The sequence below is a fragment of the Populus euphratica genome, unplaced genomic scaffold, assembly GCF_000495115.2.
Source record: "Populus euphratica unplaced genomic scaffold, PopEup_1.0 scaffold237.1, whole genome shotgun sequence".
Lineage (NCBI taxonomy): Eukaryota > Viridiplantae > Streptophyta > Magnoliopsida > Malpighiales > Salicaceae > Populus > Populus euphratica.
The window spans coordinates 295393-307971 of record NW_011500086.1 but is presented as its reverse complement, the minus strand read 5'-3'; the positions used below and the strand labels follow the sequence as shown (position 1 = coordinate 307971).

The 12579-nt window shown below is 30.9% G+C and overlaps 1 protein-coding gene and 1 long non-coding RNA gene across 4 annotated transcripts in view; one reads left to right on the top strand and one right to left on the bottom strand.

The window, feature by feature from the left end:
* Positions 1 to 9533, top strand: part of LOC105108983 (probable receptor-like protein kinase At1g67000) — a 36153-nt gene extending 26620 nt beyond the window's left edge. For 2 of the 3 annotated variants that reach the window (XM_011003526.1, XM_011003528.1), the window contains one exon: positions 8243 to 9533. In XM_011003526.1, coding sequence (XP_011001828.1) covers positions 8243 to 9369 — 1127 coding nt within the window. In that variant the 3' untranslated portion in view covers positions 9370 to 9533. Of the gene's footprint in view, positions 1 to 4035; positions 5104 to 5308; positions 5342 to 7499; positions 7581 to 8242 lie in introns of those variants that run through there. The other variant, XM_011003527.1, reaches the window with a different exon arrangement.
* On the bottom strand, positions 4980 to 5298 carry LOC105108982 (uncharacterized). The gene is made up of 2 exons (XR_839149.1): positions 5166 to 5298; positions 4980 to 5112 (listed from the first exon to the last, which is right to left on the bottom strand). It is a non-coding gene; the product is annotated as an uncharacterized LOC105108982 (long non-coding RNA).
* Positions 9534 to 12579: the final 3046 nt, after the last annotated feature.

The following is a 12579-nucleotide window of genomic DNA, read 5'->3' as shown; positions in this document are numbered from 1 at the left end:
AAAAAAAGAAAAAAAAAAAAAAAAAAAAAAAAGAAGAGAAATCTGAATCCGAGCAATTACTATTTGTATTAGTATTTGATACTTTTCACCTATTTTCTACTTTTTCTTCACGCGAGTAAGATATTGATTTCTTTTTAAAACAATTTGAAAAATACCAAAAATATCCTAACCGTTAGATCTAATAGTGTTTAAATCTGGGCCTTTGATTTTTTAGGATACAATAGGCTTTACCACACCAGATTAAAACTCAAATCCATCTAAGCCTTTAAAATAATCTTTCCTTCGATCCTGTTGTGTCACGTCATCAAGTGTACCAAACCTCGGTACACTGCGCCACACCAGAATAAAGCTTAAACCATCTGAACCGTTCGATCAACTTGCAGATCAAGCCAATCACAGCCGCATGATCTATTCATTCGCGATCCAACGGTTCATAGGCTTCAGACGCACCGGTGCACCATGAGTGTGTTCGCACCGTAGCACAATCTTAGAGCCCCCCTCTCCTCTCTCCTCTCGCCGGCGATTCTCTCTCTCCTCCGATCTTCCATGTCTGGTCGTTTTAAGCTGCCAAACCACCACAGAAAGGTGCATCACCTCCTCTAAAGCAAAACCCTGGTTATTTTACGCGTTTTCACCGCCAAATCTAGCCAGAAAAGGGCCGCGACAAAATCGGCCAACCGGAGCTTCAAGTCGACGATTCTCCCTCATCAGCCACCAACAGCCGTCGAGACCACCACCATCAAAATCCTCGCCCTCAGATTTATCAGAATCAACCAGCTGTTAGCTGGAAGCTCGCTGGAAAATTTCACCGCCTCCAACAGTGGTCGTGCATGAGGCACACACGCCGCCAGTGTCATTTTCGTAAATTTTCGATAAATCCGAGGGTATTTCAGTCTTTTACCTATACAGTGGCACTCAGGTAATTGTTTATGGTATTTTTGATATTTTTATATATAAATACTTGTAAATTTTTTTTGCATGTAAAAAAACAAAAATAAATTTAAAATAAATAACGACGCGAGTCCAACACCGATTTTATCATATCACTATTCATGGGTCAAAACCCGATTCTCAAATATGGATATACCCATTTCTTAACAATATCAAAATAATTTTGTTTTATAAAATAAATATTATTTGTCGACACGTCTCTTTTATTTACAGAAAAGGACCGATGTTAAAAATTTAAATACCAAATATGGATTATGTCCATTATTATTTGTTTTCGTAAATCAGACGCAACTCTCCGTTTTAGGGACAAACATCGACATTTTAGACAAAGTCTCCTAGTCTTAGGGACTGATGTCATTTTTAACACGTCTCCTATTTTTAGGGATCGACGTTAACCATCTTAAAAAATTTGCAAATAAGCTAAAAAATATAATAGCATTTGAATCAAATAAAAAAAACATAAGTAAGGGTAACCTTTCTCTAAAAGGATGTTTTAAGGGTGGTGTCTACCTTTCCTTAATTATAACTAATCCAGTACCTGAATCTCTAGGATCGGTGTTTAATTTTAGATTTCTAGTTCCCTCAAATTACTAGACGACGATTCCAATAAAATTTTTATTTTCCCAAATCAAGGAAAAAAATATTTATTCTTTTTGTTAAACAAACAAAGAAGAGTGGAGCTATCGCCTGACATCGTGTAGCGATACTATATATAATATGATGTAAATCTACCCTAATGATTACGGTACCACCATTCCAAATTAATTTATAAATGCAACCTCCATTAAAGATTATGCAAATTTGTTGTAAAATTGCTTCAATTGTATATGGTACCGCAAATACTATACGTGGAAGCAAAAAATACACAAAACAAAATGTTGCAACCTCACTTTAGCATTAGTAGTTGAACTTTTGGATCATGGGTTTTAGGATTATTTTGCAATATCATGCTGATATTTATTTTATTTAAAAGATAAAAATAATTTAAAGTATTTAAAATTAACTAAGTAGATAATTTCTGCTTTATATGTAAAACTTTATCAAAATTCAATTTCTTAATTAGTTAGTGATATTAAATATTTTAAAAATAAACTAAAGTTAATTATCTTGTTTTAAATGTATTAACTTTAATATGGATCTTTCTTTAATTATTTAATAGTTATATATACACAGGACTTAACCTTACCTTTTCACGCGGAATGCATTATTCTGCATCTATTATAAGAATAGATGAGTACCATCACTTCCATGTTGAATTCGTTAGATCTATAAATCAGTGAGTTGAAATTGTACACTTCCATTTTGAAATTGTTTGATCTACAAATACAAAAGAACAAAAGATTAAATTGATGGAATTGTCAAAGATTATTATGGTAAAGTTATGTATTTGGTTGTGGATTGTAACTTTCCATGATATCTGGAGAATGCTAGAAACAATTCTTGCCTCTGCTTTTAATTCGCCGATTATGCAACTTCATGGTTCATTTTGAGATTTACATTAGAATGATGATTTTGTCAGCATTTACTTGCAGAAGGCAAAGACCTTGTTTGATAAATTTGCTGCAGCTAGCAAACCGATCTTATTAGTAGAATTCAACTTGTATGTATTTTGGAGGTTACACGGTGACTTTAAGAATCTTATCACCAGCTTGTCTCCTAAGGCTAATCCCATCTCTTACACTGATTTTCATAGCAATCTTTTTACACATCAATTTTTCCACAAAGTTGCTCTCCAACCTTCCGTAACAGCTCTCTTGTTACCAACTCCAATGTAGCAGCAAACTGCGTTCTTTGTACAACATCACTCTAGTTTCAGTACTGGCAGACGAGGTTGTTTTCGCAGGGGCTGGAGACATAACAACCACAACAATTCATATCGTGGCAGTCATGGCAATGGCTCAGCCCAGAACTTCAGCACTCACAGTTATACTTCAGGTCAGCAATTTGGACAACAGGGAACCGGTTCTATTCAAATCAGTGATGCTTTCTCCATCTTTATGGGTTATATACAATTTGTGTGTGTCCTCGTAAGAGTGAGAACACGACTTCATTCCTAAAAATTGCAATTGTTAGGAGAGGTAGTCAATAAAACTAGTTTCAAGACTATATAACATAGTAATATTTTTTAAAAAATTAATTATTCTTTTATTTTAGCTAACACTAACATTAAAATTATAGATACATGATATTATTTTAATATATTTTCAAACAAAAAGAATTTTTAAAAGATACCTTACACCATAATACCTAACAAGAAGTATTATTCTCAAAACAACATAATATATTAATATTTTTCAACAAAATGAAAATTTTAAAAGTTTTAAGAAATAAAAAATTCCTAAAATACTCAATTATTAAAAATTTAAAAAATTTCATGAAAAAAATAATATTTCCAAAAATCAGCTAAGCATTTCAGATTTTAAATTTATGTAGAAAAAATAGATTTGTTTTTGTTTTTAATCAAATTTTTTTTTCCAGTATTGTAGTTAAATCTATAATTTTATGACGCAATCTCGTAACAAGTCATTGGACCCATATATATATATAGTTAATAATTATAATATATATTGTTAAGAATTAAGGGTTGGGTGAAAGTTTTTCCAAAGACTTTGGTTTCGTTGTCTCCTACTTATGAGAGTATTATTACGATTTGCAAATATAATTGTAAAATTTTTATGAATCCTTTTATTTACATGGCTTTCTAATTAAAATTTTTATTTAATTATCATATAAATAAAATTGTAAATAAACTTTTAGTTTTAAATTTTTAAATTTATTTGTTTTAGGCCTCTTTAGTGTTTGATGGTCAAATAAATTTTAAATAAGATACGATATTGACAAGGAGTAATTCAAAGGAATTGATTTGATAATTCAAATGTCTTGTGATGGCAACCAATATAGAGGGTGAAATTGATCCTAACAAAACCAAATATATATTGTGAATTTTCATTCTCCAAGGCTAAAGACATCGGTTCATATTGTAACCCCTTTAAAAAAAGAAACGTAGTCGTTTTCAATAGAGTTTTGCAAAACGACGTCGTTTTGCATCGTTTTCATATTGTAACCCCTTCAATATTTAAATATTGAATGGCACCACATTCTTTCCTTGCCTTTTTTTCCCCTCTCATTGACTGGAAACTTCAAGGAAGCCTCCTCTTTTCGGAAATTTCAAAAATATTGAATGGGCTTTGTAAGTGTAGACTATTTAATAACTCGAAGACTTCAATTTGTGGCCGAGATGGTATGCGAGCCTGTCGACGAGTATTGTTCCCAAGACATTATTTACATCTTTTGAGCAAAAGGTAACAAAGCCATTATTTGGTTTCCCAAAGAAAGTTTTTCTCTCAATGTTCAGTAGAGTATCAAGGCACCTCTTCGGTGCATATGCAGCCCTCCCTTTTCTAGTGATCCTATCCTCCCACCATAGTTGCAGTGCTAGAATGAAGACCAGCAATTACTGCGCTCCTTCTTCTTGTGGCAATATCCATAATATTAGCCACCCTTTTCGACTAAATACCGATCCCCAGAGCTGTGGCAACAAGCTTTTTGAACTTGCTTGTGAAAACAACGTACGTCCAACTTTATACTTGAATATGGTAAAGTATTATGTCCAAGCAATTAATTACAGTGACTTCACAATTCGACTTGTGGATGCTGCTGTTCAGAAGGATGATTGCTCCTCCATCCCTCACCATTCTTTTACAGAAGAAGTGCTTCGCTCCTATTATTATAAGATAAATTGGCCAGACAGTTCTGTGTTAACTTTTTTATGTTGCAAGAATCAAATGCTGAATCCTCCAGATTATATTATGGATGCTTCTTCTTGCAAAAATGGCAGTGGTACTGCATATAGTTCTTCTTCGTCTAGCAGTATTTCTTCTCCCAGCTGTGTCGATATGGAAGGTCATTCCTATGTCATGGTTGATGAGCAGATCAACGATGTACCTGACTTGTGCCGTATAAATTTGATTTATTCTGTGCCAAAAAATATGAGAAATATGACGTATACAGATGTCCATGATATTTTGGTATATGGGTTCGAGCTTTCATGGTTCTCTTTCTGTTGTGATTATGGCAAAGAGAACCGCTGCAACCTTGATGAAGCCACCGTGAAGAACAACTATTGCTTTAACGATTACACAGAACCATGCCGTACGTACTCTCTCTCTCTCTCTCTCAGCATACCTCAAGTACTGTATTATGATTATGCATACAATATTTGCTTTATTTTATATTGTAATGCTCCAATATTGCTTGGTTTCCGTTTATGTGTTAAGGGTTTATTTTATATTTTAATAAATGTTCTTCACTTCAATTAAAATGATAAGTTGACCTTTTCTTTTTTCTTGAGATGCAGCCGTATGGTCGCTGGGAGACCTTTCTTTTGAAGGTGAGGACTGTTATGGTCTTACATGTTCTTCGAAACGATACATTTACTTTTCGCATTTTCTTCGTAAATGACCTTTATTTTATATATTTTTATTATTTTATAATTTACAATGCTTTTAATTTGAATGAATTGATTTTCAATCATTTTCTCCCTTACAGTCAAATAACTACATGAGGGGTAAATCATTCATCATTTTTTATTTTTTATTTTTTATTTATCCGTTGACAACCTCCAGATAATAACAATTCAATCAAGTAAGCATATAGATATTATTGCAAAAGTGTATATAAATTGAAAATACACATGACTGACTTGCTGTAACTTTGAGGCAGGCATTTGAAGAATTGGATCATTGAAAAATAATCTAAATAATTATACTTTCCAGAAAACTATATCACAAACCATTCTTGCAGTGCTTGAAGCGCTCTGGTGGCAATATCCATAATATTAATTAGCTACCAAAAATATGAATTTGATTGTGAAAACAACGGCACCCAATTTTATACTTCAACGTGGCAAGACATTACGTTCAGGCAATTAATAACTTTACCTTCACTATTCGACTTTTACCGTATTTGATAATTATCTGCCATCATTTCCCCCCTCTTTTTAATTATTATTTTTTAAAGATTACTGTAAAAATCTCGATTTTAATTGAATTATAAAGAAGAGATTTTAAAAGTACCCGATTATATATGCTATAATTTTCAAATATGATTAGATTTTTTATGATAATATTAACAATTTATTTTTTGAATAATTACATGTGGACATGATATACAAAGTATTTTATAATAATTTGTTCATGAATTTTTTGTGAAAATAAAATATTTACTTTGTAATTTAATGTTTTTTTGTTGATTTTTTCAAATCAATCATTCTTTTATTTTGAAGTATAAAATATATATATATATAGCGAAAGTTTTTCCAAAGACTTTAATTTCGTGGTCTCCTACTTATGAGAGTATTATTATGATTTGCCAATATAATTGTAAAAGTCTTATGAATCCTTTTATTTAAGATAGTTAGAGATATATGGATTTTTAATTAAAAAGTTTATTAAATTATCTTATAAATAAAATTGAAAATAAACTTTTAATTTTAAATTTTTAAATTTATTTGTTTTAGGTCTCTTTAGTGTTAAATGATGAAATAAAATACCATATTGACAAGGAGTAATTCAAAGGAATTGATTTGATAATTCAAATGTCTTGTGATGGCAACCAATATGAGAGTGAAGTTGATGCTTGTAAAGTTATTTAATTAGTTAGCATAACTGACGAGATTTTAGTGAGATATGAGTTGTAATTAGTGAACTATGAGTGAAGGATGAATTATTATAATTGATGGAGTATGAGTGGAGGATGAGTTGTTAGATATATATTCCTTCTAAATTTATGATCATTATACCCTCATTTTTGTTTATAAATAGGCAATGTATTCAAGCCTATATGCACACCAAGATAGTGAGAAGAAGAAAAGAGTGAAAAGAGAGTAATCCTATAAAATTTCTTGGTGAAGATCTCAAGTGATGCGAAGATTATGATCTAATTGGTGAAGAAATTAATGAAATAATGGTTAAGCTTTTTAAACTTATGAACATGCTGGCTAGATCAATAATTGCATATATCAATTTAATTATCAAATTAAAGAGGAGGTCAAATTAAAGGTTAATTAGACAGGTAAACAGATTATATAAAATTATTCCAAAGGTTTTATTGATCATGTTTTTGAAAGTCATGCATGAAATCATTAGTCACAAACAATAGTTGGAAGTAGGGGCATAACTAGGATTATTTGCTGGGGGCTCAAAAAAATAATATATTTTTTAATTTATATAACTTTTAAAAATAAAATAAAAATTGTATGATTTAGTTTTATTTAAATAACATATTACAAAACATATAATAATCTTTATACATGGTAAGTATGGTCGCTGGGAGACCTTTCTTTTGAAGGTGAGGACTGTTACGGTCTTACATGTTCTTCAAAACGATACATTTACTTTTCGCATTTTCTTCGTAAATGACCTTTATTTTATAATTTACAATGCTTTTAATTTGAATGAATTGATTTTCAATCATTTTCTCCCTTACAGTCAAATAACTACATGAGGGGTAAATCATTCATCATTTTTTATTTTTTATTTATTTGGCAGGTTATTGTAACCGGATGAGCACCCTTTCAATTTTACTACGCTTTCTCATATTCTTTCCCGCTGTGACACTTGCCCTTATCGGTAAGTATTTTACTTTGCTTTTATCAGCTTATTGTGAAACAATAAATATATATTATCCAGTAGCTTCTACTTCTTTTCATTAAATTTATTTAGTTGTAGAAATTAAGTCGTTGAAATTTAAATATTTATGATGACTCCCTACAATTTCAATTTTAACTTTAGGTTAAATTTATATTATTTTTGCATCAAATTAATGTATCTAATATTCTTTCTACTCTTGTTTTCAATTATAAACAATAATTTTAAAGCATTAGATGGAAAATGTTCTAATCAAACACAGAGTACTTTGAAAGTATTTAATTACTTTTTCTATAGAAAATTAACTTTTTTTATATTTTTTCTTTCAGTCAATGATCTTATTATATAAAAACAATTAGATTTTTTTATGTTGTCCGTTTTTCTAAGTGCCTAGCATCATAATATCGATTATATATTGAAATGAAAGCTTTTATGGTTCCCTTTATTGTTTATATCATAGACTTGCATGGATACTGTTTTGTTTTCAATTTCATGAGGTATATATTAGAGTGTTGAGAGGCATGAGGACCAGATTTTGAAATTAGAGAATTAGAATGAAAAATTAATCACACATGTATAGTTGTTACTAAAATCATTGAAGCATTTGTAAAATGTTTTGATATGTTTCGAATGTTTTTATACAGTGATATATCATGTGTTACTATTTCCATGTGGGCTTCCATGTTTCCTAGCTTTCCTAATTTATAAATGGCGAAGACAACATTTATCCATGTACGAGGACATTGAAAAATTCTTGCAAAGTCATGATAATGATCTCATGCCGATAAGGTACACTTACTCAGAAATTAAGAAGATAACCAACGGATTTAAAGATAAGTTGGGTGAAGGAGGCTCTGGCTCAGTGTATAAAGGAAAGCTTCGTAGTGGTCGTTTTGCAGTTGTTAAAATATTGGACAAGTTAAAAGATAACGGACAAGATTTTATGAACGAAGTTGCCACAATTGGAAGAATTCACAATGTCAATGTCGTGCAACTTATAGGCTTCACTGTTGAGGGATCAAAACGTGCTCTTATATACGAATTCATGCCTAATGGGTCTCTTGAAAAGTATATTTTTTCTAGGGAGGGTAGCATCCCACTAAGCAATGAGAAAATGTATGAGATTTCTCTTGGAATAGCTCGTGGCATTGAATATCTACATCAAGGTTGTGATATGCAAATCTTACATTTTGATATCAAGCCTCACAACATTCTTCTTAATGACAAGTTTGTTCCGAAAATTTCAGATTTTGGACTAGCCAAATTGTACCCAGCAAATAATAACATTGTGTCCTTGAGTGCTGCTAGAGGAACAATAGGATACATGGCTCCCGAACTATTTTATAAGAATATTGGACATGTCTCTGACAAAACTGATGTTTATAGTTACGGGATGTTATTAATGGAAATGGTAGGAAGAAGAAAGAACTTGAATGTATCGGCAAGTCATTCAAGCCAAATTTACTTTCCATCATGGGTTTATGACCAAGTTAGTGAAGGAAAGGACATAGAAGTACAAGAAGATGCCATAGAACATGAAGAAAAAACAAAAAAAAAGATGATTATTGTGGCATTGTGGTGCATACAATTGAAACCTATTGATCGTCCCTCAATGCATAAAGTTGTAGAGATGCTGAAATCGGATGTTGAATCCCTACGAATGCCTCCTAAACCTTTTCTCACCCCACATCGAACGCTAGAAGAAGATGATGAAGCTAATCATGTAAAGTTATCAGATCCATCAAATGATTGTAATGACTCTTTGTATTAGTTTGGTTATTAATGATGAGATGATAAAGATAATTTAACTTGATGATTATTAATTTTGATAATATATTACCTATTTAATCTTTAAGTTTACTTATTGTATCCATCCATTAACTGGATATTATTATCCGTCGACAACCTCCAGATAATAACAATTCAATCAAGTAAGCATATAAATATTATTGCAAAAGTGTATATAAATTGAAAATACACATGACTGACTTGCCGTAACTTTGAGGCTAGGCATTTGAAGAATTGGATCATTGGATAAGGGATGACCAGTAAATGACTCTGTTCTCATTCAAAGGAGTATTACATACATGTGGAAAACATACTTAATCTGGCCGCAACGGCTTAATTTTAGTATTTTCATATCTTTTGCTGATCTTATTGAATTTCCATTAACTAGAAGGAGGTGCTCTATCTTGGTTTCGAGAACGATCTATGAGCAGAATATACCATTTATTTTATTTTAACATTTATAGATTGATCTATGAGCAGAATATGTTTATAGATTTATTTTATTTTAACATTTATACTTATCAGTTTATAGATTGATGTGTTTTTAGAATATAAAAATAACCCTACCATTTATTTTATTTTAACATTTAGTTGAAAAGTACTTGAGAATATATTTTTTTTCTTAACTAAACACCCCCAATCATAAAATTAATGATTCCGCAGATAAAAAAAAAAAAATCCTCGCATAAGATTATCGGCGACTATAAAATTCAAGAATATGTAAAAAATTATTTAGGTTTTGAGATCGGCGTTCTACACTGGATGAGGTGGATAGAAAGAGGCTGAGACAATGCTGGCAAGCGAGGAGGCATTGGCGGCGCGTGAAAGCACGCGCCAGGGAACTGCCACGATTAGGGTGTGGACCAACCCGCCATAAACGCCGCTCGATGCTTTGTTAATCGATGATGGTGTTGATGGTCACTGTCTTGTAGAGGAGAGATCAGACACCTGAAAGTTTTGGTCTGCACCTCTCTCATTCCTCTTTGTCCAGATCTATACTTTCTCACCACTGCTTAGCTGTTGCTGCAATGCTCAATGCTCCTGCATCTGTTGTGCAAGGAACACTAGTCGTCATTGGTGCTACTGTGTTGGTCACTGAGGAAGAGAAGGTGTCATTACAAAAATGAAGCTGTAATCGAGAAAATGGGGAGAAGATGTCGTTTTGTCACGGCGAAGTGGAGGAGCTTTGGCCAGAATCAAGGTGATAGAGACGGTGGAGGCTTACGGTTCGGTTGGAGAGTTGTTTTTTCTTCTTTGGTAGGGAGAGAGAGTAAGATGGATTGTGTTGTTTGGATGCTGGAATTATAGAAACTTTCAGCGCTCTCATGTTTATTAGATTTTCTACATTTTGTTAGTTTAATTAATAAGATAAACGGTTTTCTAAAAAAATTAATAATAATTCTAGGATTTTTTTTTTATTTTGTTTTCATATGCAGCATTGCTAGGGTTATCTTATTTTTTTATTTAGAGAATTATAATGGCTTTTTTGGCAAGTAGATTTTGATAAATAAATATTAAATATCTTAAATGTTCTCACACCGTGATATCGGCTGGGAGCTTCCCAAAATTAAGGGTAGGAGTATATATCAAAGAAAGTTAGAGTCAGCACACAATAATTAAAAGTAATAAATGATCCTAAAGTGTGCATTAATTCAAGAGATTAAGTAAGGGTTTGGTTGTACCGAAGGAAAAAATAACGTCACCCTCATAATATTTTTTCTTACGTTGATTATGTATTTTTTTTAAATTTATCTTTGTAATTTCCAATAATTATCCTTTTTTTTAATTTAATTTTCAATTATTTTGTGAAAAATTGATAAATGCAGACAGTATATACTATAAGAAACCCAATTTTCAATCTCTACTTGAGCTTGACCCGCTGTTGTCTTGCTCATAGAAATGAGATAGCTTAATTTTTTTGGGAATCATCTTGATCTTCATGTAGGTTGATTGATGAATGTCGGCAGTGAGAACCTGTTGCCAGACCAACCTTTTCTGAGATCATCACAAGACTGGATAAAGTTTGTTGCAACTGTTCAAAACAAGGATGGTGGAAAGACACTCTTAAGCTTCCATGGTATGGATCTCTTGCCCTAAATCTCTGAAGCAGCGATATATACTGGCCTAAGGCCCCTGTGTTTTTAAGCGATGTCGATTCTAGTAGTAGGTGATTCACTAGTCAATGCAAGTTCTTAGCAAATTGAAGCATATTGAGGCTACTCAACCATAATTTCAACATTATACATTAGAGTTGGTTCTTATTAATATTTTTCTTTTTTTTCCCAAAAAAATTAGTTCTTTTTATTTTGTTCATGATTCAAACTAAAATCAAAACATATATTGTGAGAAAAAAAACTGGTAATTTTGATGACTCTGCTAAAAACAAAACATAAAATAAATCTTAGCATAATAAAAACAAACCCATAAAATATATCAAATTAATTAGAAAAATAAAGCACTATAACAAGGATTAAAAAAATGGTAAAACTAGCAGATCTAAGAAAAAAATAGCATAATTATAAATAAAAAAAAAACACATCATAAAATCTTAACAAACATCTCAAAATAAAACAAAAATAAATTTTAAATTTAGGATATCAATAATCAATTACCTTGTTTTGTTTAATGAAAGATAAATTAATGAATAGGTTTATTAATCTGCTTTAACTTTTTCACTTGTTATTTGTATTTTTATGTCTATCTTTTAACTTTTATGTTAAGGTAACTTTATGTTCTTCTTTCAACTTAGATAGGAGTTTTAAAGTGATCCTATAATTTTTAGCAAATATATTTACTATCTATTTAAAATAAAATAAAAAACATTCCATCTTCCCATATTTAAACACTAGGTAATAAAACAAATTGAAATATTTTCTTGTCCCCCTTTAATTCCGCCCCTGGTTGGAAGGGCACATACTTTTTATTTTTATTTTTGGTAAGTTTTTATTTAAAAAATCATGCTTTAAGAAAATATATTTTTGTCTTAAAAAAAAAGAATTCCATCAATAAAAAATTATAATTTTAAATGAAAAGATATATTTTTTTTACCTTCAATTAAATCATTAGTGTCAAAGTATTATTTTTATTTAAAAATTTAAATCGTTAGATCAGTTACAAAGAATAGTTTTATATTTTCTCTAACAATGAGAATTTTTATATATTTTTATTTTAATTATCAAAATAACAAAGAAAT